Source organism: Rhinoderma darwinii, chromosome 1, assembly GCF_050947455.1.
Source record: "Rhinoderma darwinii isolate aRhiDar2 chromosome 1, aRhiDar2.hap1, whole genome shotgun sequence".
Classification (NCBI taxonomy): domain Eukaryota; kingdom Metazoa; phylum Chordata; class Amphibia; order Anura; family Rhinodermatidae; genus Rhinoderma; species Rhinoderma darwinii.
This window is the reverse complement of record NC_134687.1, coordinates 119,674,094-119,700,516: the sequence shown is the minus strand read 5'-3', so window position 1 is coordinate 119,700,516 and position 26,423 is coordinate 119,674,094. Positions and strand designations below refer to the sequence as shown.

At 43.3% G+C, this 26,423-nt stretch overlaps 1 protein-coding gene across 2 annotated transcripts in view; it reads right to left on the bottom strand.

Moving 5' to 3' along the window:
* MAP9 (microtubule associated protein 9) overlaps positions 1-26,423 on the bottom strand; it is a 101,064-nt gene that overhangs the window by 8,567 nt on the left and 66,074 nt on the right. For both annotated transcript variants that reach the window (XM_075860319.1, XM_075860318.1), the window contains exons 10-13: positions 24,799-24,888; positions 17,521-17,682; positions 11,914-12,059; positions 10,973-11,105 (exon numbers count right to left, since the gene is read on the bottom strand). In XM_075860319.1, the coding sequence (XP_075716434.1) occupies positions 10,973-11,105; positions 11,914-12,059; positions 17,521-17,682; positions 24,799-24,888 (531 nt within the window). The remainder of the gene's footprint in view (positions 1-10,972; positions 11,106-11,913; positions 12,060-17,520; positions 17,683-24,798; positions 24,889-26,423) is intronic.

Below are 26,423 nucleotides of genomic sequence, written 5' to 3'. Positions count from 1 at the left end.
AATAGTATTGTCTGGTGAAAAATAATTTGCGTTTAGACTTGAAATGAAGCTGCCTCTTGTATAACTGAGTCAGGCTTAACCAAGCTGTCCGGTGGGTATCAGTGGGGTCCGCGATATACTGTGTCTCTGCCGCTGAGACCTGTTCCTCCAACTCCCTCTCCACCCGTGCTGAGGTTTTCTTAACATATGATACAGATGATCTTAAACAGCCCCTAAGGTATGCTTTGAATGAATCCCAGCGCAACGTGTGTGATATTGATGAGTCATTAATTTGTAAAAATTGATCAATCTGATCTGGTATGCGATCAGACAATCCGATTAATTTTAACCAAAAGGGATGACATTTCCAGTTGGTCAACACACATCTACCTGGAAATGTTAATTGGAGTAATATTGGCCTATGATCAGATATACCCCTAAGATCATGTGTAATCTGGGAGACATAAACAGATACATTTGGGGACCCAAAACAGTAATCTATGCTGGACAGTGTGTGTCGTCCTGTCGAATGACAGGTGTATTCTACTTCTCCTGGGTGGTGGGTTCTCCAGAGGTCAATCCACCCCACACTATCCATCAGGCGATATAAGGGAGTAGGATTAGAGGTGGTCTGGGATGAGGAGGTTCCAAATCTATCTAGAGAGGGGTGCATAACCTGATTGAAATCCCGCATACACACTATAAAGGAGGTCGGGAATTGATGTGCAAAGGAAATAGCTGCCTGAATTACATACAGATTAGCCTGCGGAGGGTTATAAAGAAAAATAAGTACGTATCTATTTCCGCATATACAAAAACAAATCGTCCCTCTGGGTCTCTACGGGTTTGAATGGGGTTCCAACGTATGGATCTATGAATAAGAATAGACACTCCCCTAGAGTAAGAGGTATGATATGAATGGCAGCACCATTGAATCCAGGGTTTCCGTAGATATTCTGATTTATCAGAAGTGAGGTGGGTCTCCTGCAAACCAATAATATGGGGACTGGAGCGTCTCAGATGAGAGAACACAGATGCACGTTTATGGGGGGTGCCCAAACCACGCACATTCCATGATATACATTTTAACGTTTGAGCCATGACCAGCGAAAGGAACAGTAAGTGCATATACAGTAGGCATGAAACTGATCATAAGACTTATTGAGTTGACTTGCGACATAGGCTATTAACATGTTAATTAGAACATAATACCATATCAGGGTATCACTGAATAACAAAAACAAAATGACCTTAAGAAGATGTAACATGAGGGTTGAATTGAGATAAATGGGGAATGCCTGACCATGATTTATCAGGCATGTGACAAGCATGCTCGGTGAGAGCGACCAGGGACCTTAATATCAATGTGTTGAGTATCTACTCATTTGTTATATATCCGGTATAATATATGTTGTAGAACTAGGAGGGTGTGGGTATGCTACGGTAATGTCGAAAGAGGTAATGTCCCTCTATCTATGTGAAGACATTTCCCTTATACCTTCTCACCCCTAATATGACAGAGGAATCAATGCAAAATGGATAACTGAAATTACATTCCCGCTATATTCCCATATATGTAGTACATCACCCAGCGTCCAAATCAAGGTTGAGGAGGATGCATCTGGAGCCATTCAGTCGCCTCTCCCGGAGTATACAGAAAGACCACCTTCCCATCTGCCACAATTCGGAGGCGAGCTGGATAGGACATCGAGTAAGGAATGCCGCGGTCTCGAAATTTCTTCTTTACTTCAATAAAGGTGGCACGTTGTTTCTGCAATTCAGCGGAAAAATCAGGAAATATGGAGACGATTGAATTATTGTGTTTCAGCGGCCCTTTCAGTCGAGCAAGGCGAAGAACTGTATCCCGGTCTCTATAATTCAGCAATCGAGCCAAAAACGGTCGAGGACTTGCACCCGGAGGAGGAGGTTTAGCTGGGACTCTGTGTGCTCTTTCAACAATAAAGCATGACGAGAAGGAAGTGTCTCCCAGCATGGTTTTAAGCCATGTTTCGGTGAAGGTTTCAGGAGCCTGACCCTCGGCCTTTTCAGGGAGGCCAATAATGCGTCGATTATTACGCCGCATGCGATTTTCCAGATCATCCATCTCGGAGTGGTTAGCCTCCAGTTTACAAGAGGTGGAGGAGAGTGTGGATAGCAATGGACGGAGTTTATCTTCTGTCCGGGATACTCTGTCCTCTATTTCTCCAATGCGTCCCCGCAGGTTTTGCACATCTTGGCGCAATAAGGTGACGTCAATCTTTATTTCGTCGATTTTACCTGTTAATGAGGTCTTACAGGTGTTTATGGCCGCCAGCAATTGAGTAGAGACTTGGCGTAAAGTAGGCTCGGGATCCATCTCAGGTTCAGTGTTGTCCTTTTGGGAATCACCATCTTGTGTCTTGCCTTGTGTGGACCGTGTAGCACGAGGAGTAGAGATAGTGTCATCGCTGTCTGTATGAGCGTATTCTTTCAGCCTATCCATTGTGGGTTGAAGTTTAGATCTGTGCATGTCGTCTATATGAAGAAGTAGGCAACTGGCAAGTCACTATAATGAATTATCAAGGCGATCTTGAGTGTTGTAAGGTATAGAATAAAGCTCCAAAGTGCAGGGGAAGCATACAGTTGAGGATAAGTATGAGATGAGACAGACAGGGGAGGCTCAGTGTGTCGTCCTCTGTAATACAGGATGGTCCTGATAATAATGGCGGGAGCTTGGGTTTCTTGGTGCAATTTTCCCTGCACCACCACTGAGGGCCTCCACTAGGTGTATATGGCTGAGGAGGATAAATGCTGGGTCAGATCCCCGTGTTTCCCGGGAGTCAGGAGGCGTCTCTCACTCCCTTGTGTCTCACTGCCGTGTCTGTGTCTCACTGCCGTCCCCTCCTCTCACAGTGTCCCCTGCGTTATGCCTGTTCCAGACACCCGACGGTGTTCTCAGGTATGGTGTTGCTGTGCGATGTGTAGCGTGCTGCAGGAGTTTCCTGTGGCAGTCAGCTCTCAGGGAAAGCAGCTAGGCCGCAGTCACACGTGGTCTACACTGCACTCGGTGCTTACTTGGTGGTGGTAGGAGGTAGAAGCTGCTGAGTCGGTCCGGGTATAGTCAGGGTTATGCAGGTCCGGTTCCAGTCACTGCAATCACTCGAACATGCCGTCAGCACAGGATTTTAGTCAGGATGCGTAGCGTTCCCCTGGAGAGCAGCTCAGATGCGACCAGCCATGTTGCCCGCTAGCCACGCCCCCAGGTATGATATCTTTATTGGCTAACCATAAAAGTTCTATATGCAATCTTTCAGACCACAAAGGCCCCTTCTTCAGGCAGGTTTACAAATGAATGACTTATAATCTGGTGACAGAGCCTCTTTAAATGTTGTGCTTTTTTCTAAGTGCCCTATCTCCTACATAATCTGATCTGCGCTGTAATTTAAATAACAACTGTGGTTTTTATTTTGAAAAACTATAAATTTTGAGCAAGTTATGCACAATTTTAGATTTATGCTAATTCGTTTCTTAATAGACAACTGGGCGTGTTTTTACTTTTTTACCAACCGGGCGTTGTAAAGAGAAGTGTATGACGCTCACCAATCAGCGTCATACACTTCTCTCCATTCATTTTTAGCAGAACTCGAAACACAGCGTGATCTCGTGAGATCCCGCTGTGCTGTCACATACTACCACATTAACTTTACCGAAGTATATTGAGAGTGAATAGACATCGCTTTCAGCCATAATGCAATGTCTATTCACACTCCCGACACTTCGATAAAGTTTCTGTGAATTACGCTGTGCTATGTGAGTAAGTCCCACAGAAACTTTACCGAAGTGTCGGGAGTGTGAATAGACATTGCATTATGGCTGAAAGCGATGTATAGTTTTTCAAAATAAAAACCACTGCTGTTATCTACATTACAGTGCCGATCAGATTATGTAGGAGATGGGGCACTTATAATCTGGTGACAGAGCCTCTTTAAGATGTTACACAAAGAGAATTAGTACATGAGGTGATACATCATTAAGATAAGCCGGATCCATAAAACTGAGGTTATAGGGGTGATGATTTAGGAGATAAGGGATCTGGAGTCAGTCTGATGGGGGATGTGACCTGTGGCTCATAAATCCAGGTGATAGATTGAGGCCTTGTGTCAATGACTGAAATTTTATCATCAGCTTGAATTCCCAAATTTTTCTCTCTCTGCTGTTTTTAAAATGACCCATTTAGTATTAGGACCTTTAAATCTGCCCAACTGTGATCAGGTCCATAGAAGTGTTTTCCCACGGGTTTATCCAGCTGCTTTTTTATTGTCTGTCTGTGAAGATTCTTCCTGGATTGTAATTTTTATATGGTTTCTCCAATGAAGATTCTTTTATCTATACACCTTGTACACAGGATCATGTACACTACATTGGAGGATGTACAGGAGAAAGTGCCAGTGATTTTATAGTCCTGCTGCGTGTTTGGTATGTGGATGGTGTTTGATGACAAGATGTTGGTACAGGTCTTTTCTCTTTGATACAAAATTATTTAACATTACATATCGTTTCTGGCTAACACTACACTATTTTTTTTTACTGTACTTCATTTAAAAATATTAACATAACATCTGTGTTTAATCAAAAACCCACTTATTAAAGATGATAAGTTCTGCACATTATACATGCGAAACTTAGCATTTCTAATACGTGGGTTCTATCTGAGATGGTTAAAGGGAGTTCATTCCTCCCCACTTACTTATTATAGCATTATAGTTAGACCTGTATATTTTATGTGGGTCCCTATTTATTTTATCTTTTCGTAAGCTGTATGCATGCGTATGATTTTATTCCCTCTCTACCCAACATCAGTACTTCTGACTTTGATTTATTAACTTTAGAACTAGGTATTTCACTAGAGGATAAAATGGTCATAATATTATCTTTACTATCCTCAATATAAGGCCTCATGCACACTTCAGTTTTTTCCTTCAGGGTGCTATCCGTTTTTGTCACTGATAGCACCCTGAACCCATTCATTTCAATGGCCCCATGCACACTTCCGTTATTTAAACGGATCCGTTGTTCCGTTCCGTGCAAAGTAGAGCATGTCCTACTTTGCTCAGTGATTCAGTGACCGTGTGGCCCATAGAAGTCAATGGGTCAGTGAAAAAAACGGATGGCACACGGAAGGCTTTGTGCCGTCCGTTTTTGACGGATCCGTTGCCATAGCAATGGCTGGGTGAGCAAAAGTTCACAGACTCACAGACTACAGTAAACATTCATTCCTGAAGATAGGCCCAAAAAACCAAAGCAAGCCAAGCAGAGTAATCTCAAACTGTTCTCTATGCTCTGAAAGCTGCAGAAAACAGCACCAAAAACTTCTTGTAAACTTTCTATGGGTGTTTCCTGGGACATGTGACAAGTTCAAATGAAGTTCACATCCGTTTTTTAAACGGAAGCCAAACGGAAGCAAAACGTCCGTGTAAAACGGAAACACGGAACGGAAACGGAGTGCACACGGAAACAAAAACGGACACACGGATCCGTCAAAAACGGCAGAGAAAACGGTGATGGAAGTGTGCATGAGGCCAAGTTATCTGCAAAAAGTGATATTTTGACTCCCTGACTGCCTATTTTGATTCCATTCATTTTTGGATTATTCCTGAGTCAGTACCAGTGGTTCCATGGCCATATAAGGCTGAGTTCACACAGAGTTCTTTGCAGGCGGAAATTCTGCCTCAAAATTCAGTTTGGAAGTTTGAGGCAGATTTTCCTCTCCCTGCACGCCGATTTTCGCAGCGTTTTTCGCCTGCGGCCATTGAGCGCCGCGGTCATAAAACTCAGCGAAATACGCTTTCTCTGCCTCCCATTGATGTCAATGGGCGGTCAGAGGCGTAAACGCCCGAGGATAGGGCATGTCCCTTCTTTCTCCCGCGAGACGGTTTTACCACTCGCAGGAAAAAAACGCCTCCGCCTCCCATTGAAATCAATGGGAGGCATTTTTGGGTGGTTTTTGACGAGTTTTGCGGTGCGGTTTCCTCGTCAAAAAATTCAGTGTGAACCCAGCCTAAAACAGGAAGTGGGGAAGAGTTTTTTTCTTATGAGCCAGCTATGCTGATCAATTTTACACGTGCTGTTCCAGGATATTCCTGATGTTGTATACTGATTTTCTCCCCACCCTCTAATTCTTGGTTATAGAAACTCACATAAAACATTTTTGATTAAGAAAAATGATTTCAACAGAAATTACAGTCTTAACCACAAGACATAATATGGAGATAGCAGAAACAATTGGACAAAGTTAAAACAGAATGAATAGATATACAGGGTGTTATTTTTGCCTTTATGGGAGACATATAATGCTAGAATAGACTTTTTATGGGGTTTTCTGGGTTGTTTTTTTTTATATTGGTGGCCTCTCTTTAGGATAGGTCATCAACATCACATTGGTGGGGGACAGACTCCTGCACCCCCACTGATCAGCTAGCTCTCACTTCCACTTAAATGGGAACTGCAAGCCCAGGGACCACCGCCAGGGCCCCTTCAGTCAGCTGATCGGTGGGGGTCAGTCTCCCAACACCCCGACTGATTTGATATTGAGGACCTATCCTAAGGATAGGTTATCAATTTCAAAGTACCGGAAAACCCCTTAACCCCTTCCCGACATTTGTTGTAAGTATACGTCATGGAAATACAGTGCTTCCCGCAAAATGTCGTATACTTACAACAAATGCATGGCACCGGCTCAGAAGCTGAGTCGGTGCCATCATCCCCGGATGTCAGCTGTATCTTACAGCTGACATCCGGCTGTAATGGCGGGGACTGAAGTTAGCTTCGATCCCCGCTATTAACCCCTTAAATGCAGAGCTCAAAAGCAATGAAATCGCCGGGGTGCCGGTGGCTGCAATGGCAACCGGAGGCCTAATACTGGCCTCCCGGTCTGCCTAGCACCGAAAACTTTCAGCCCCTGTCTGGAGGCGGCGCCTGAAAGGCTTCTGTAGCCGCTGGCAAGATGGCGCCGGCTCAGGAGCTGACATCCACCTGTAATGGCAGGAGCTAGCTCCGATCCCTGCCATTAACCCCTTAGATGCAGCGATCGAAAGCGATCGCTGCATCTTAGTGGTGGTCAGCAGATCGGCAGCCCTGATTGTACAATCAGGGCTGCGTATTGCTACTAAGGCAACAGGAGACCCAACAATGGCCTCCTGCTTTGCCATTACGGAAGCCGATTAGGCCCCACCGGGATGCGAAGCCTAATTGGCTTGCTGTCAGTGAATGACTGACAGATCTAATACATTGCACTACATTGGTAGTGCAATGTATTAGAAAAAAAATCTGACAGTTGGACCTTCAAGTCCCCTAGTGGACTAAAAAAAAAGTGTAAAAAAAGTTGTAAAAAAAAGTTGTAAAAAATATAATCACAGTTTCAAGTAATAAAATAAAACACAATCACCCTTTTTCCCTTATCAAGTCCTTGATTATTGAAAAGAAATAAATAAACGCGGGGATACCATATACATATACGGTATCCCCGCGTCCGTAACCACCTGAGCTATAAAAATATTAAGTTATTTATTCCACGGGGTGAACGGCGGACAAAAAACGTAAAAAACAATGCCAGTATTTCTGTTTTTTGGTCACTTTGCCCTACAAAAATTGAAATAAAAAGTGATCAAAAAGTCGCAAGTATCCAAAAATGGTATCTATAAAAACTATAGCCCGTCCCGCAAAAAAACAAACCCTCATACAGCTCCGTCGACAAAAAAAATTAAAAAGTTATGGTTCTCACAACATGGCGATAGAAAAAATACATTCTTTTTACAAAAGTAATTTTATTGTGCAAAACGTTGTAAAACATAAAAAAGTTCTATAAATTAGGTATCGCCGGAATCGTACTGACCCGCAGAATAAAGTTAACATGTAATTAATAACGCATGGTGAACGCTGTATAAAAAAAAACTAAAAACCATGCCAGAATTGCAGTTTTTTGGTCACCTGGCCTCCCAAAAAATAGGATAAATAGTGATCAAAAGGTCGCATGTACCCCAAAATAGTACCAATAATAACTACAGCTCGTCCCACAAAAAAAACAGCCCTCCTACTACGTCTATGAAAAAAATAATAATTAAGGCTTCAATAAGCCAGGAAATAAAAATATGCAGCTGTGCAGCTCCAAGGGAAACATTTCTTCTGTTTCAAGAGACGATTTATCAAGGCCCTAAAATTAGGGAACCAGGAAGGGGAGGGCCCAAAAATATCTGCTGGAAGCGAGGGCGCCCGTATTATACCAGGCCAACACTTTCCCAGCAAAATTCCCCAGACTGCAAAGGTGCGGAGTGTGAACTAGAAGGGGGATAAGAAAGGACGCCATTTATCAGTGTGACACCGGCCTGTGCATAAATGATTGATTCACAGCGTACACATAGATGGATTATTTTATTTGTTTTTTACCCCATTATTATACCAGTTGCCTATGCCCCTGATGTACTCTGCCCAGCTTACATATGCCCCCACATTGTAAACGGTAACACCAGCAATACTCAAACAAAACTACTGCCAAGCAAATTCAGCCCCCCAAAAGCCAAATGGCGCTCCCTCCCCTCTGAACCCTACAGCGTGCCCAAACAGCAGTTTACTTTAACATACATGGCATCGCCATACCGGGGAGAACCCTTTTAACAATTTTTGGAGTGGGTGTCTCCAGTGGCACAAGCTAGGCACAACATATTTGCCACTGAAATGGCATATTTGGGGAAAAATTCATTTTTTTAATTTGCACCATCCGCAGCTCATTCATTTATGGAAAAAATGCTCACTACACCCCTTAATAAAAGCCTTGAGGGGGTGTAGTTTCCAAAATGGGGTCACTTCTCAGGGATTTATTTTATTATTTCACATCAGAGCCTCTGCAATTGTGAACCAATACTTTGTAAATCGCCAAATTAGGCCTCAATTTTACATGGTGCTCTTTCACTCCTGAGCCCTGTCAAATGTCCAGGCAAAAGATTAGAGTCACATTTAGGGTGTTTCTAAAACCGGGAAACACAGCATAATAATTAGAGAGCTGTTTTGTTATGGTGGCACAAGCTGGGCACCACATATTGGCATATCTATGGAAAAAAAATCCCATTTTCACTCTGCAACATCGAGTGCACACAAATTTCTACAAAACACCTGCGCGGTTAACATGCTCACTACACCCCTAGGTGAATGCATTGAGGGGTGTAGCTTCCAAAATGGGGTCACTTCTAGGGGGTTTCCACTGTTTTGGTCCCACGGGCGCCCAGAAACCAATCCAGCAAAATCTGCACTCCAAAACCTAAATGCCGCTCCTTCCCTTCTGGGCCTTGCCGTGTGCCCAAACAGCAGTTTATGACCACATATGGGGTATTGCCGTACTCGGGAGAAATTGCTTTACAAATGTTGGGGTTCTCTTTTTCCTTTATTTGTTGAGAAAATGATAAATTTTGAGCTAAAGCAACGTCTTATTGAAGAAAATGGATTGTTTTTATTTTCACTGCCCAATTCTAATAAATTCTATGAAAAACATGTGGGGTCAAAATACTCACTACACCCCTAGATGAATTCCTCAAGGGGTGTAGTTTCCTAAATGGAGTCACTTTTTGGGCGTTTTCATTGTTTTGGTCCCTCAGGGGTTTTGCAAATGCGACATCGCCTCCGCAAACCATTCCTCCTAAATTTGAGCTCCAAAAGCCAAATGGCGCTCTTTCCCTTCTAAGCCCTTCCGTGTGTCCAAACAGCCGTTTATGACCACGTGGGGTATTGTTTTACTCGGGAGAAATTGCTTTACAAATTTTGCTGTGCTTTTTCTCCTTTAGTCCTTGTGGAAATGAGAAAAAAAAAAAATCGCTAAACCTACATTTTCTTTGAAAAAATGTAGATTTGAATTTTCACTTCCAATAATTTCTGCAAAAAACCTGTGCAGTCAAAATGCTCACTATACCTCTAGATAATTTCCTTGAGGTGTGTACTTTCCAAAATGGGGTCACTTTTGGGGAATTTCCACTGTTTTAGCACTGCAAGAGCCCTTCAAACCTGACATAAAATATATTCTAATAAAAAGAAGGCCCCAAAATCCTCTAGGTGCTCCTTCGCGTCTGAGGCCGGTGCTTCAGTCTACAAGCACGCTAGGGCCACATGTGGGATATTTCCTAAAACTGCAGAACCTGGGCAATAAATATTGAGTTTATTTCTTTAAAAAAACAACTTTCTGTGTTACAAAAAAAATGGATTAAAAATGAATTTCTGCAACAAAAAAAAAATGACATTTGTAAATTTCACCTCTACTACTCCAGTGAAACATCTAAAGGGTTGAGAAACTTTCTAAATATTGTTTTGAATACTTTGAGGGGTGAAGTTTTTAAAATGGGGTGACTTATTGGGGGTTTCTAATATATAAGGCCCTCAAAGCCGCTTCACAACTAAACTGGCCCCTGTAAAAATAAAAAAGTAGAAATAGCCTTTTGACATTTTCTTGAAAATGTGAGAAATTGCTGCTAAAGTTCAAAGCCTTGTAACGTCCTAGAAAAATAAAAGGATGTTCAAAAAACGATGCTAATCTAAAGTAGACATATGGGGGATGTTAATTAGCAGCAATTTTGTGTGGTATTACTGCCTGTCTTACAAGCAGATACATTTAAATTTAGAAAAATGCTAATTTTTGCAATGTTTCGCTAAATTTGGGTGTTTTTCAAAATTACATATTGAACGTATCGTTCTAATTTTGCCAGTAACAATGTGGTCCAATGTGTCATGAGAAAAGAATCTCAGAATCGCTTGGATAGGTAAAAGCATTCCGAAGTTAGTACCACATAAATAGAAACATGTCAGATTTGAAAAATGAGGCATGGTCAGGAAGGTCAAAAGTGGCCAAAAGAGGGAAGGGGTAAAATAGAAAGGAAAGAGAATATGTTAAGATGAAATATGCAGAAAAGTTACAGGATAACAAAAATATAAACAAAACTAGACATGGACATTGTACATAACGTTGACAATAACTTACTAGCCATTGTTCATATATTTCCATAGCTCTTTTCTCCTGCTCCTCCCTTTCAGCTTGCTGGGCCTTCAGTTTCTGTTTGTCATGCACTCCTTGTTTTTTCTTTTCATTTAATTCATGTTCCTTCCGTTCATTCCTACATTTTGGTAAAACTAGTCATTTCATAGCATTGTAAATTGACAAAATAGAGGTTAGTTCCAGAAAAATGTAACAATATATCCAAAACCTCCCTAGAAAACAGTCCTCTACCATTACGGTTCTGTCAGTGCATTTCATCTCAATTCTTATAAAGTACTGTACAAACTTTCCATCAAGTCTGGAGTGAACAATGTTCTACAACAGTGAAAATTCTGAAAGAAAATCGGAGATCTTTCAAAGGCTATAATAAAGTGAAAAAGCTATGGCCTGAAACGCAAAAGCATTTTGTTGGTGTTGTTACTTCTCTAAGTTGTTCTGACAAAAATGACTGGATTTTATCTTTGTGTACTGGATAATGATTTTACTTCTAAAAGGATACCTTTTCTGTGAAAAAGGAGCTTGACTTTCCATTTGGACAATGTGTGATCACCAGCAGTTATTATGTGGACCACCCATAATACAGATTGAAAGTAGCGAAGATGGTGTCACTGCATATGCATAAAGGCAAGTCTTAAAGACAGGGTTAGAGGGAATGAAATAAAGCAGGAGTATGGAAGAGCTAGGGGCTTTAGGCTGGAATCACACATGCAGTTTTTCTGGCAGTGATTGATACAGTTTTTTTAGTCAAACACAGGAGTGGATAAAAAAAAGAGATGAGACATATTAGTATTTCCTGTATACTTTTCTTTTGAAATGTTTTGGATGCGTGTTTGGCTCAAAAATCGGCATTAAAAAAATGTGATTCCCGTCTTATACTATTGACAAAATTCTAATTTGTTTTGTTTGTATTATGTATAAAAACTTACCATTTTTCACATGCAGACATGCTGTTACTTTTCTTCTCCAGGATAGCTTTCTGCTCTTTTCTCTTCTTCTCCTTTTCAGTGTGCTTTTCTTTCAGGGTCTTCTCCTTTAAACAGTCTTCCTTAGCCTCTTTCCACTTGTCAAAAGCCTAAAAATAGATGACTGATTAACCTTTATATCTGTGTTGTTACATGTGTGCTGTTGTGATTTATACATGTAGAGACATGTACATCATGTCTATAATGTGCACCTTTACTTTTAGCATGTGTACACTTAAAGGGGCTCCCACAGAATATATATATATATATATATATATATATATATATATATATTGTGAGCCGGCATCCCACTTGGGCTGCTGTATTGGGCAGTCACGCACACGGAAATGGGGTAAACATAAGCAGCGGGTACTTTTTATTTGCACTAAATAAACAGGTCCTTCTGCACAGGGCTTGTCTCCACCGGGTAAAGCAACAAACGAAACAATATAATTTATGGAACAACAATGTGTAAAGTCCTCACCCTGTAGCAGCCACCACCTGACCGTGACAGGGTCCTTTGTTAGGTGTTTGTTTGTAGCAGAGTCTCCCTGGAGGAAAACCACTCTCCTTTCTCCTTACTCTCTGCCATACTTCACCCACATCACACTGTCAGCTTCCCTTTTAATTAGGGCCAGCTGAGACTCAGAACCTCTAGAACTAAAACCTGGAGTGAGGTATGGGAATGGCCATCCCATCCAGAATCTCTACAGCCATTCCTAAATCCCGGACCCTGAAATCCAGCTTACAAACTCCTGCTCACCAACTAACCTTGCTGAGCAACAAACTTCTCAGAGATTTACACCACTGAGATAAAAAATCTCAGTGGCACATACCTACCCTCTACCAGTCTTCCTACTGACTGTTTACATATCCCCCCCTCTACCCAAGGCCAGGGGACTGGGCACTTGTAGCCGATAAGCAATGGAGACTTGAAAGAGCAACGGCATTGACATGTAGTTTCCCCTGTCTGTGTTACACACTATAATTACAATTTTGCAATGCTAGAAACCAATGCTAGAAACCATCTAGTTACCCTTGCATTATTTCCTTTGTTGTGGCACATCCACCTCAAGGGGGCATGATCCGAAACTAGCTGGAATTTTCTGCCTAGTAGATAGTATCTCAGTGTCTCTAGTGCCCACTTTATGGCCAAACATTCCTTTTCCACTATTGAATAATTGAGTTTCCTACTTAGGTACACTATGGGATGCTCCTCCCCATTCACGTCTTGCGATAGGACTGCCCCTAAACTAACATTGGAGGCATCGGTTTGTACAACAAACAACTTTCGAAAAGTCTGGTGCTATCAACACCAGCTGACTGCAGAAGGCTTTCTTAGAGGCTATTGTGAGTAGAATATACTCAGTAGATAACAACATCAAAATATATAGAGGGTAACTCGGGAAGGCATATACAAGCTTGCAGTGTGGTGTTCATATCTAGGCTCAACATGACATATACTGGTTGGTATAGTTTTTTGGGATTAGGCTTCATTATGGCTACTCTTTGTTGATATCTTTACACTCACAAGTTTACCAGCGTGTGGTGTGCCTTCCCCTGTCTATACTTATCCTGGCTTAATTGATTTCTTGTGAAGGCTTGGGTGTAAGTAACACACTTGTGGTATTTGAATCCTTTCATTTGTATATGCCTTCCCGAGTTACCCTCTATATATTTTGATGTTGTTATCTACTGAGTATATTTTACTCACAATAGCCTCTATGTGCTCCACATCTATGCATTTTAAATTGTGTGTCTTATTTTAGGTCATGATGGCCAATATGTTTTTATGTGCATTTGAATAAAGTATTGTCATTATTACAAGGTACAAATGTGTACTTGTTGTATTTATTCCTGTTTGGATGTGTGATTTGTCCACACGTACAGTTATGGGTATTCAGAGGTTCTTATTTGTTTGATCTTCATGATCCTACATAACTCTTTCATGATTTTAGACATAAAATGGGTTCCCTGATCTGTCAGTATTTCCTTTGGCAGGCCAGTTCTCGAAAATATGTGAACCAACTCCTGAGCAATACATATAGAGGAGGTGTTTCGCAGGGGGATAGCCTCGGGGTATCTGGTGGCATAGTCCACAACCACCAGAATATACTGGTGGCCTCGGGCAGACTTAACCAACGGTCCCACTAGGTCCATCGCGATTCGTTCAAACGGGACCTCAATTATAGGTAGGGGAACTAACGGGCTCCTTAAGTGGGCTACATGAGTAGTTAACTGACAGGTTGGGCATGATTTACAATAGTTAGCAACCTCTTTATAACACCCTGGCCAGTAGAATCTTTGTAGGATCTTTTCCTGGGTCTTATCTGTACCTAAATGACCACCTAACACATGGGTGTGAGCCATGTACAGTACCATACGACTATACGGGGCAGATACCAGCAACTGTTCAACTAGGGTCTCCCTTATTTGCGTGACCCGATACAGTAGATTCCCATTAAGAGCAAAATGGGGAAAACATTTATCAGCATTACGACCCTGCGGAACACCATTAATGACTGTCACATTCTCGAAGGCATTTTTTAGGGAGGGGTCTCTCAGTTGAGCTGTTCCAAAGTTGTCCCGGGATACCTCGAGATCAGGGGGATTTACCTCAGGACCTGCAGGCTCACCCTCTTCTCTTGCTAAAACAGCCAGAGGAAAATTGTTGGCCCCCTTTTCGGTTACCGCTACCGCCTCAGTGGGCCCATTCTCATTTAAAGGAACAGGGTGCAAAGACAAAGTATCAACATTATTCCTGCCTACCCTAGCAGACCTGTGGTCCCACAGCTCCCAGAATAAGGGAAAGTCACGGCCAATGATAAAGGCATGAATCAAATTATTTACAACCACGACCTCATGGGCCTGAGTCCCACAGTCAGTCACTATCATGACGTTGGCCACCGGGTAGTCCTTGGTGTCCCCATGTACACATATCACCCCCACCCGCCTTTCAGGGTTAACCAGTACATGTGGTAGGGTGGCCCGCAAGAGTGTGACCAGAATCCCTGAGTCCAGGAGGGCTGTGACAACGGCCCCATTCACAAGGACTTGTCGCTCCTGTAGTCCCTCACCCTGTCGGGTACCAGCACTGGAGGCCAAATGGGCAAACAGGGAACATCGTCAAGTGGCACTGCAATCCATCGGCTCCGCGTTTTGGGGACAGTGGGCCGCAACAGAGAAAGTCAGGTCTACTCCGGATTGGAGACTGGAACTGTTGGTTGCCTGATGCCAGGGGTTTAAACTTTAGCTTCCCTCCTTGTGGCAACTCCACCATTCGGGTCCTGGGGACAGGATTCACTCCTATCGCAGCAGGGTGGACCTCGTAGCCTCGCTCAGGAGGTCGCGCTTTTGGTTCAGGGGCAAGAAAATCTTGAGTAGAGGTATACCTCTCAACAGCCGAAAGCATTTGATCTAGAGTCTGGGGGTCTCCCTGGGCAACCCAGCGATACAAATCACGTGCTAGACTACTCATGTAGCGGTCCATCACCACTCTCTCCACCATCTCCCTAGGATTTAGGACTTTGGGCTGAAGCCACTTGCGTGCCAGATGTAGGAGATCGAAAAGCTGCGATCGCGGCAGTTTAGTCCTCTTGTACCGCTAAGCATGAACCCGACAAGCCCGCACAGAATGGGTAACCCCCAACCGAGTCAGGATCTCTGCTTTTAATAGGTGATAGTCACTGGCTTGCTCCTGTGTCAGGTCGAAGTATGCCTTTTGTGGTTCTCCCACTAAGAATGGTGCCAGGACCTCTGCCCACTCTTTCAGAGGGAGTTTCTCTTGCTCCGCCAACCTTTCAAATATGGTTATATATGCCTCCACATCATCTGCAGCAGTCATTTTCTGCAGGGTGCTTTGCACCGTTTTGCACACATTTATCAGGGTGGTGGCTGTTTCCTGTGGTAACTGTGATTGAGCCACGACCGTCTCTCTTAGGGCGGAAACTTGCTCACCCAGCAGACGGTTTGTCTCCTGTTGAACTTGTATAGCCTCCGCATGAGCCCTCTGCTGCTGTGCGATCGCTTGCTGCTGTTGCAGGTTTTCTTGCACCATCTGTTTTACAAGCTCTTCCATAACAGTCTCTTTTTGCAATCCTGTTGCTGCTTTCACCCAGGACATACGGGAAGTCCAATCAGAATAAGGAACTGTGTGTTTGCCCTTAGCGCGATGCCCGAATTCTCCACCATATGTGAGCCGGCATCCCACTTGGGCTGCTGTATTGGGCAGTCACGCACACAGAAATGGGGTAAACATAAGCAGCGGGTACTTTTTATTTGCACTAAATAAACAGATCCTTCTGCTTGTCTCTACCTGGTAAAGCAACAAACGAAACAATATAACTTATGGAACAACAATGTGTAAAGTCCTCACCCTGTAGCAGCCACCACCTGACCGTGCCAGGGTCCTTTCTTAGGTGTTGGTTTGTAACAGTCTCCCTTCTCCTTACTCTCTGCCATACTTCACCCACATCACACTGTCAGCTTCCCTTTTAATCAGGGCCAGCTGAGACTCAGAACCTCTAGAACCAAAACCTGGAGTGAGGTATGGGAATGGCCATCCCACCCAGAATCTCCACAGCCATTCCTAATTCCCGGACCCCGAAATCCAGCTTGCAAACCCCTGCTCACCAACTAACTTTGCTGAGCAACAAACTTCTCAGAGATTTACACCACTGAGATAAGAAATCTCAGTGGCACATACCTACCCTCTACCAGTCTTCCTACTGACTGTTTACTATATATATATATATATAAAACCTCTCGTTCTTGAAGAATGAGGGCTTTGCAACCGGATAGTTCTAAAAAAACAGCCCTCCATGCATCGGCGCTAACATTGATACATGCCCACCCATTCTGTGCATAGTTTAAGGCAGCATACACTGCACAGAGAGGCTTTCCCCACAGCAGCTAGTCACATATTTGACACGGCTGCATCAGGGAAAGCCTTGGCTGCAGCAAATAGCTTCTCTGGACAATGTACAGGTACCCCGTCTGTTGCACAGACTGAGACGGGGCCATGTATGGGGATGAGCACTGCTGCAATGTCTACATGCAGCGGTTCTCCGTTCAGTGGGTGCCAGAGGAAGGGAGGACATTTATTTAGTTTTTTTTGGCCAGTGTCTATAATAACAATCCGAAAATACATATATGTTTGTTTTTTTTTAAGCTGGAGGAGCTTGTGTAAGATATTGTGATTGTAATTATCGCATTTTAGACAGTAAATGCTGATAATGTGTTCATATTCATATTCTAAACTATCTTTGTGATGTATTTTGTTTTTCTCAGGTAGTCTGTAAAATGTTTTGCCTGTCCGTGAAGTTCACCAGAAAATAAAAACGAGTTTGGTAAGCTCCACGACTGCCTTAAAATGTGTGAAGAAACCAACACAAACACAGGAAGAATATACACTCAATGAAAATGGCGCGATTGGTTGTATTTGAACACATGACAACATGGCAACAGTGCCAACCACAGAGCCACCGTGCTCAGCGGTTTAGAACTCATGCATATTGAAGTATTCAGTTTTTATCGGCATATTAATTCTCAATACAATCAACAGTTATGTACCTTCCTGCAGTCCTCCTTTCTACGAGAAATATCTTGAAATTCCTCCATCTTTTTCTTTTCTTCCATTTTTTGCTTTTTCTGACTGTCTTTTATGTCTTTCTTTTTCTCTGTTTTCCAGGCCATAAAAGCAGCCATTGATTCTTCGTTTTTCATAGTGCTTGCCTGCAGACATAAACATAAAATTAAAGCACACGTTATTATGTATCAGCTATATGTCAAGTATACATTTTTGCAATTTGTGTAGTGTAAAGTCATGGGAGTCATCAGATGGGGCCACTGACTATATCAAAATGCCACATACACTATATGGTCAAAAGTATTGGGACACACCTCTAAATCATTGAATTCATGGGTTTCATTCAATCCCATTGCCACAGGTGTATAAAATCCGGCACCTAACCATGCAGTCTGCCTTTACAGATATTTGTGAAAGAATGGGTCATTCTAAAGACCTAACTGAATTCCAGCGTGATACTGTAATTGGATGCCACTGTTGTAATAAGTCAGTTCATGAAATTTCTTCCCTCCTAGATATTTCACGATCAACTGTGAGTGGTATTAGCAACGCTCTGCTGACTCAATAACTGCAGAGTTCCAAACCTCCTCTGGCATTAACATCCGCACAAAAACTGTGTGCCGGGAGCTTTATGGCATGGGTTTCCATTGAATAGCTGCATGCAAGCCTTACATCACCAAGCACAATGAATGCCAAGCGTTTGATAGAGTAGTGTAAAGCACGCCGCCACTGGACTCTGGAGCAGTGGAAACGTGTTCTGTGGAGCGATGAATCACGCTTCTCTATATGGCAGTCTGATGGACAGTCTGGCTTTGGCGAATGCCTGACTGCATTGTGCCAGCTGTAAAGTTTGGTAGAGGAGGGTTAATGCTACCCGGTTTGCCTAGGCCCCTTAGTTCCAGTGAAGGTATATCTTAATCCTTTAGCATGCCAAGACATTTTGGACAATTATATGCGTCCAACTCTGTTTGGGGAAGGCACTTTTCTATTCCAACATGACTGTGCCCCAGTGCACAAAACAAGGTCCATAAAGACATGGTTGGGTGAGTTTGTTGTGGAAGAACTTGACTGGCCCGCACAGAACCCTGACCTTAACCCTAACTAACATCTTTGGGATGAACTAGAACAGAGATTGCGAGCCAGGCCCTCTAGCCCAACATCAGTGTCTGACCTCACATATGCTCTTCTGGGTGAATGGGCAAATATTCCCACAAACTCCAAAAGAGTGTAAGCTGGTTTGCTGCAAAGGGAGAAACCAAATCCATATTAATACCTATGAATTTGGAATGGGACGTCATAAAAGGTCCTGTAGGTGTACCAATACTTTTGTCCATATAGTGTATATTTAATGTCCAGTTTTCAGTAGAGTGGTACTACATTATAGTCTATAACAGATACTGACCTGAGTATGCCTGGCTGGTTTTATATATCCTTTTAACTACCTTAGGCTCTGTTGCACTGTATACATACACAGATCAATGTCACAAAGAGCAGTATATGTATAGTACACAGTTGAAAAAATGCAGAAAGGAGGCCATAGGGTGAGTGTGGACTCAAGTTGGGTAATATCACTATAAATGCAATAAAGCTTTCAAGGAAATCTGTCGCCAGGACAGAGCACTTTAAGTAAGAGCATTCTAAATGCGCTAAAGGAATGCACTTCTTTGGGGCGGCTGTTTTAAATGCATGCTCTATTACTGCAAGAAATGTAGACATTGTGTTGCAAGTAAAAGACATTGTGTTGCAAGGAAAAATATATACATTTTAAAGTCTCAAACATAGTTTATTAGAGTCATAATACACAGTCGAGTCACATTATTATAACCAACTCCTACTTTCTACGTCGGCAGCGCGTAGCCCATGAAGGAAGTGATGTGTCGTGGGCTGGCTTGGGGGGTATATAAGGTGTGCGATAGGCTGTCTGAAAACATATCACTCGTTGTTGCCATGGGCAATAGGGGCGATCTATCAGAGTTGCAAAGAGGGATGATTATTGGCTTTCGGGCAAAGAATGGCAGTATGTCCCAAACAGAGCAGTTTGTGAACTGTTCGCATGCTGCTGTGGTGAAAGTGTATCATGAGTGGAAACTGCGGAGCACCACGTGCCATTGATGCGAGAGGTGAATGTCAGCTACAAAGGTGCGCAGGCCGAATGACACGCTACAGTGGAGCAGCTCACTGTGAAAATCAACCAGGGGGCTACCAGACGTGTGCCTAAAACAACAGTTCAGCGAACCCTACTGTGTATTAATAATAATATTCTTTATTTATATAGCGCCAACATATTCCGCAGCACTTTACAATTTAGAGGGAACATGAAACAGACAATATCAGACATTACATTGTGACAAAGTTAATTTACAATTCAAACAAGAAAAGTGAGGACCCTGCTCGCAAGAGCTTACAATCTATGAGGAAATAAGGGAGACACAAAGTGTAACAGTGTTTGTTCAGTACAATGCTCCAGACATTTTTTATTCACATGGGGTGGTACAGATAAAGCTGCATGAGCCAGTCACCAGCCAGTATCCGTGTATGACTGACATGAAGAGAAGGAGTGTGAGGGAATCTTATTCTGATGACTAATCTAAAAGGGGGGGGGGCATGGAAAGGATTAGGGAATGTTATAGGCCTGTCTAAAAAAATGTGTTTTCAGGGCACATTTGAAACTGCGGATATTGGGAATTAATCTGATTGTCTGGGGTAGAACATTCCAGAGGACGGGTGCAGCACGAGAGAAATCTTGGAGACGGGAGTGGGAGGTTCGGATTATGGAGGATTTTAATCTACGGTCGTTGGCAGAACGTAGAGCCCGAGTAGGGTGGTAGACGGAGATGAGGGAGAAGATGTAAGGAGGTGCAGCACTGTCGAGAGCTTTGTGGGTGAGAGTAATACGTTTGAATTTTATTCTGAAGGGGATGGGCAACCAGTGCAGTGACTGGCACAGATTAGAGGCGTTGGTGTAGCGGTTGGTCATAAAGATGAGCCTGGCTGCTGCATTGAGGATAGATTGGAGAGGGGAGAGTTTAGTGAGGGGAAGACCGACTAGTAATGAGTTACAGCAGTCAAGACGAGAGTGAAGCAGAGAGAGACAATGAGAGTTTTGGCTGTTTCTTCAGTAAGATAAGGGAGGATTCTGGAGATGTTTTTGAGGTGCAAATGATAGGAGCGTGAAAGTGATTGTATGTGAGGAGTAAAGGAAAGATCTGAGTCAAAAATAACCCTGAGACAGCGGGCGTGCTGCTTAGGAGTTATGATAGTGCCACACACAGAGATGGAGACATCAGGTTTAGGGAGGTTAGTAGATGGTGGGAACACAAGGAGCTCATTTTCAGACAGCGGACAGACAATCACTGGCGTTTTGTATTAGAACAGAGGTGATGTCATCAGAAGAGGCATATAATTGGGTGTCATCAGCGTAAAGATGGTACTGGAAGCCAAATCTGCTGATAGTTTGTCCAATAGGGGCTGTGTAGAGAGAAAAGAGGAGTGGACCTAGGACTGATCCCTGAGGAACCCCGACAGCAAGTGGATAAGGAGAAGAAGTTGGGCTCTGAAGCAGACGGATGGTCACTGCTCCTATAATAACAAAGTTGCATCGGGAAAAAAAGGCTTAAATTTGCACGGCAGTATCGGAATTGGACCAGCGATAATTGGCAAAGGGTTGCCATCTCCGATGAGTCATGTTTTCTGCTTCATCTAATAAATGGACGTTGGCGTGTCAGGCGAGAAACATCAGAGAACAAACACCCTGCAACATTTGCTGGAAGAACACAAGCTGCTGGCGGCAGCATTATGGTCTGAGGAATTTTTTCTTGGCATTCTCTGGGCCCCCCCATCCATGTAGAAGGCACCCTGAACCGATTTGGGTGTGAATCCATCATTGCAGATCACATCCACCCATACATGCTGTTTATCTTCTCTGGGGCAGATGGAATCTTCCACCAAGACAATGCAACATGTCACACGGCTAGACATAATAATAGTTTTTATTTATATAGCGCCAACATATTCCGCAGCCCTTTACAGTTCAGGGGGTACATTGTACAGACAATATCAGACATTACATATTGACAAAACTAACTTACAATTCAAACAAGAGGAGTGATGGCCCTGCAAGAACTTACAATCTATGTGGAAATAAGGGAGACACAAAGTGTAAAAAATGTTTAAGTACAATGTTCCAGCCATCTTTTATACATATAGGGACAGACACATAAAGCTGCATGAGCCGGTCAACAGCCAGTGTGTGTATGACAGACATGAAGTGTATTAGTGTGCAAGGAGTGTGGGGGATACAGCTGAATGAAGGGGCCTCATGACTAATGTAAAGGGGGCCCAGGGAAAATCTTGTAGACGGGAGTGGGAGGTTCGGATTATGGCGGATGTTAATCTGAGATCGTTGGCAGAACGTAGAGCGCGAGTAGGGTGGTTGACAGAAATGAGGGGGGAGATGTAAGGTGGTACAGCACTGTGGAGAGCTTTGTGGGTGAGAGTAATACATTTGAATTTAATTCTGAAGAGTATGGGCAACCAGTGCAGTGACTGGCAGAGGGTAGAGGTGTTGGTTTAGCGGTTAGTCAGAAAGATGAGTCTGACAGTGGTTGGTAGAGCATGACCAAGACTTCCTAGTACTTTCCTGGCCCCCTAATTTGCCAGACTTTAACCCAATTGAGCATCTGTGGGACCATCTCCATCGTCTTGTTCACTCTATGGATCCTCCCCCACGCACCCTCCAGCAAATGTAGGATGCACTGCTGTCAGCATGGCTCCAGATACCTGAGATAACCTACCAGCACCTTATTGAGTCACTCCCAGCCCGTCTAGCTGCTGTCTGTGCTACACATGGCGGTTACTCTGGATATTAGCTGGTGGTCGCAATAATGTGACTCGACTGTATATGTCAAACTGTCCCAAGAATGCAAATCCTGTAGCATAGCCTATGTATATATCAGACTTTTATGACATAATTCCAGTAGAGTATCCTTCTGAAAATAATGTACTTGTTAAAACATAGAACCTGACTTTTGGGTACAGCATGTGAAAAATTATTTGTCCCCTTTCAGATATCTTCATTATTGCATAACTGTTACACTGAAATGCTTCTGATATATTAGAGTATATTCACACCTGCATGGCTTATTTCAGAGCTTCCATCATAGCTGTGAGCACAGTCTTACAGTACATGGAATACATAAAAATTTTTTTTTTAGCTAGGTGTAATGGCAGGAAGGAGGTGAAGGGAAAGTGAGCCCTAATCTACCCACCGCCCTGTCCCTGCCTACTTGCAACGACCCGCCCTAGGCGACGAGGTACAACTGGGCGGCGGTCCCTACGCTGTCTAAGTGCACAGGAAAACAAACAGGGAACACGCAAGGGAAGGGGCAGTAGCCACGGAACGCCACGAGGAAACGGAGCGGCGAACGAACAGTCAGGACCAGGACGAAGTGAGTACACCCGAGCGGGCACGGAGACAGAAGCAAGCCAGGGGCAAAGCAAAGCAGGTCAAGCAGAACTGCAGCAAGGCAGAAGCACGGCAGAAGCAGGCTGGAGCAAGCAGCAGTGGGGCCAGGAATCCAAAAGAATTACAAGCACTGAGGGAGAGAACAGGGCAGGTAATAAAGGACAGGGGGCGGAGCTAACTCCGACAGACCAGGCCGCGATAGGCTCTCCCACTCCTGAGCCTGCCACCCTGGTTGGTGGGAGATGGTGTCAGTCGAACAGGTCTGGCCTCAGGTGTGGATTGATTAATCCCAGGAGTATACCTAGATGAAGTACCTGGCAGATCCCTAACAGTACTCCCCCTTTTATGAGGGGCCACCGGACCCTTACTAAGGGGACCCGGTTTAGTGGGGAAGAGAAGGTGGAACCTCCTGATCAATACCCCGGCGTGAACATCACGGGCAGGTACCCAAGTCCTCTCCTCCGGCCCGTATCCTCTCCAATGGACCAGGTACTGGAGGGAGCCCTGGACCATCCTACTGTCCATAATCTTGGCCACCTCGAATTCCACCCCCTCAGGGGTGAGAACGGGAACAGGAGGTATCCTCGAGGGGGACCAGGACGGGGAGCAGCGTTTAAGGAGGGAGGCATGGAAGACGTCATGTATGCGAAAGGATGGGGGGAGCTCCAGACGGAAGGATACAGGGTTGAGGACTTCAATGATCTTATAAGGTCCAATAAATCGGGGAGCAAACTTCCTGGACGGGACCTTAAGGCGCAAGTTCCTGGACGACAACCAGACCAAATCCCCGACGACAAACCGGGGGTTAGCAGAACGTCTACTATCCGCCTGAATCTTTTGTGCGCTCTGGGACGCCTCTAGGTTCTTCTGAACCTGGGCCCAGACAGTGCACAGTTCCCGATGAACATCCTCTACCTCAGGATTATTGGAACAACCAGGGGAGACGGAGGAGAACCTTGGGTTAAACCCGAAATTACAGAAAAACGGGGAGACCCCTGACGAGTTACTGACCCGGTTATTCAGGGAAAATTCAGCAAGGGGAAGGAATGAGACCCAATCGAATTGACAGTCAGAGATGAAACACCTTAAATATTGTTCCAGGGATTGGTTGGTCCTTTCCGTTTGGCCATTAGTTTCAGTACACCCGAGCGGGCACGGAGACAGAAGCAAGCCAGGGGCAAAGCAAAGCAGGTTAAGCGGAACTGCAGCAAGGCAGAAGCACGGCAGAAGCAGGCTGGAGCAAGCAGCAGTGGGGCCAGGAATCCAAAAGAATTACAAGCACTGAGGGAGAGAACAGGGCAGGTAATAAAGGACAGGGGGCGGAGCTAACTCCGACAGACCAGACCGCGATAGGCTCTCCCACTCCTGAGCCTGCCACCCTGGTTGGTGGGAGATGGTGTCAGTCTAACAGGTCTGGCCTCAGGTGTGGATTGATTAATCCCAGGAGTATACCTAGATGAAGTACCTGGCAGATCCCTAACACTAGGGATTAAGTTTAAAAAGAGTATTGCACAGAATATTGGTTGTATGCAGGACAAGCTCTTCTCCAGTCGCACAACTGTATCCAAAATAAAATGGCTATTCACAAGAGAAAGACGTTATTACCATGAAGATTCCCACTGAAACACCAACTCTGTTTAATTTAGAAATCCAGGGCACCAGGCTGAAGTTAAAATGCCACCTATACTGATCCACCATGAAATAGAAGCAATAAAAGGCAACACTTTGGCCCCATAGAGCCTTGGTTTTACTTTATTTTATTTAGGTGTAAAAAGGCTTTAGGGGAAAAATATATTACCTGCATTGCTTTTTCTTTCTCAAGTTGCTCTTCAGCCTTTTTTATTTTATGCAGTTCACGAATAAATATTTTCTTCTTTTCCAGCCAGTTCTGCAGTGAAAATATTATTTAGAATACTAGAAATAAATGTTACTAAATGTGTTGTTACCTTGTAGTAGAACATGTTAAACAATATAAAATACACATAGCTTATTTATTATATAGCTTCATTTTTATTTGGAATAAGTTGCATCTAAGGCCCTGTTCACACAGTTTTTTGACACGTTTTTTGAAGCGGAAAGCGCATCGGAAAACGCGCCAAGAAACGGTCGAAAATGCCTCCCATTGATTTCAATGGGAGGCGGACATGTTTTTTACCGCGAGCAGAAAAACCACTTCGCGGTAAAAAGAAGCGTCATGCCCTATCTTCAGCCGTTTAAGCCTTTGACCGCCCATTGACATCAATGGGAGGCAGAGAAAGAGTATTTTGCGGCGTTTTTGCCTGCAGCACTCAATGGGCGCGAGCGAAAAACGCGGCAAATCGATTGCAGGCAGAGGAAAATCTGCTTCAAAATTCCAAACAGAATTTTGAGGCAGAATTTTCCTCCTGCAAAAAAGTCAGTGTGAACTCAGCCTAACCATTCCTCTTGTAAAATTATCTTACAAACAAAAAGAAGAAAGAAAAAACTGCAATATTTAAAGTACAGTAGTTTGCTGAAATGGCACCCTGTATAATTAGGGAAAATCTGCTGAGAATTCAAAACATTTATTTGGCTCATTTCATTTTAATTAAAATTCGACTTTCTATGTATATAATACAAAATATTCTGCTTTCCCTAGCATTTCATTTTATAATGTAGTTAAATGTTTTGGAGAAAAAGTAGAGCACAGAATTGTGCATGCATGAGAGCGATATTTATGGGCATTTCTATAGCGCTTAAGGTCAGGATCACACACACCGTTTTGATGCAGTTTTTTTTAGCCTAAACCATAAAGAAAAGAGTGATTCATCTCCTTTCTTTTGCATCCACTTCTGTGTTTGGCTCAAAAACCTGAGCCAAAAACTGCCACAAAAAATGCATTAAAACTGTGTGTGTGATCCTGCCCTTAGAACTCTTTCATTGTATACATTGCTGGTGGTTTAACCCTTTAATGACCAGCCTATTTTAAACCTTATTGACCAAGATATCTTTTCCGTTTTTCCATCGTCGCATTCAAAGATCTATAACTTTTTCATTTTTGCGTCGACATAGCTGTATAAGGTCTTGTTTTTTTTGGGACAAGTTCTATTTTTTTTTAATAGCACCATTTTGGGGTACATAGAATTTATTGATTAACTTTTATTAACTTTTTTGGGGGGTAATAGAAAAAAATCAAACAGGAATTTCGCCACTCTTTTTTTGCCTCCCTTAATTTACGCCGTTTACCGTGTGGTCTAAATACCATAATGACTTTATTCAGCGGGTCGTTACGATTGCGACGATAGCAAATTTCTATCATTTTCTTGTGTTTTACTACTTTTATACAGTAAAAACAGTTTTTCAAAATTATTTGTTTTTGTGTCTCCATATTTGAAGAGCCGTAACTTTTTTCTTTTGCCTCCGATGCAGCTGTATGACGGCTTTTCTTGAGAGACGACTTGTAGT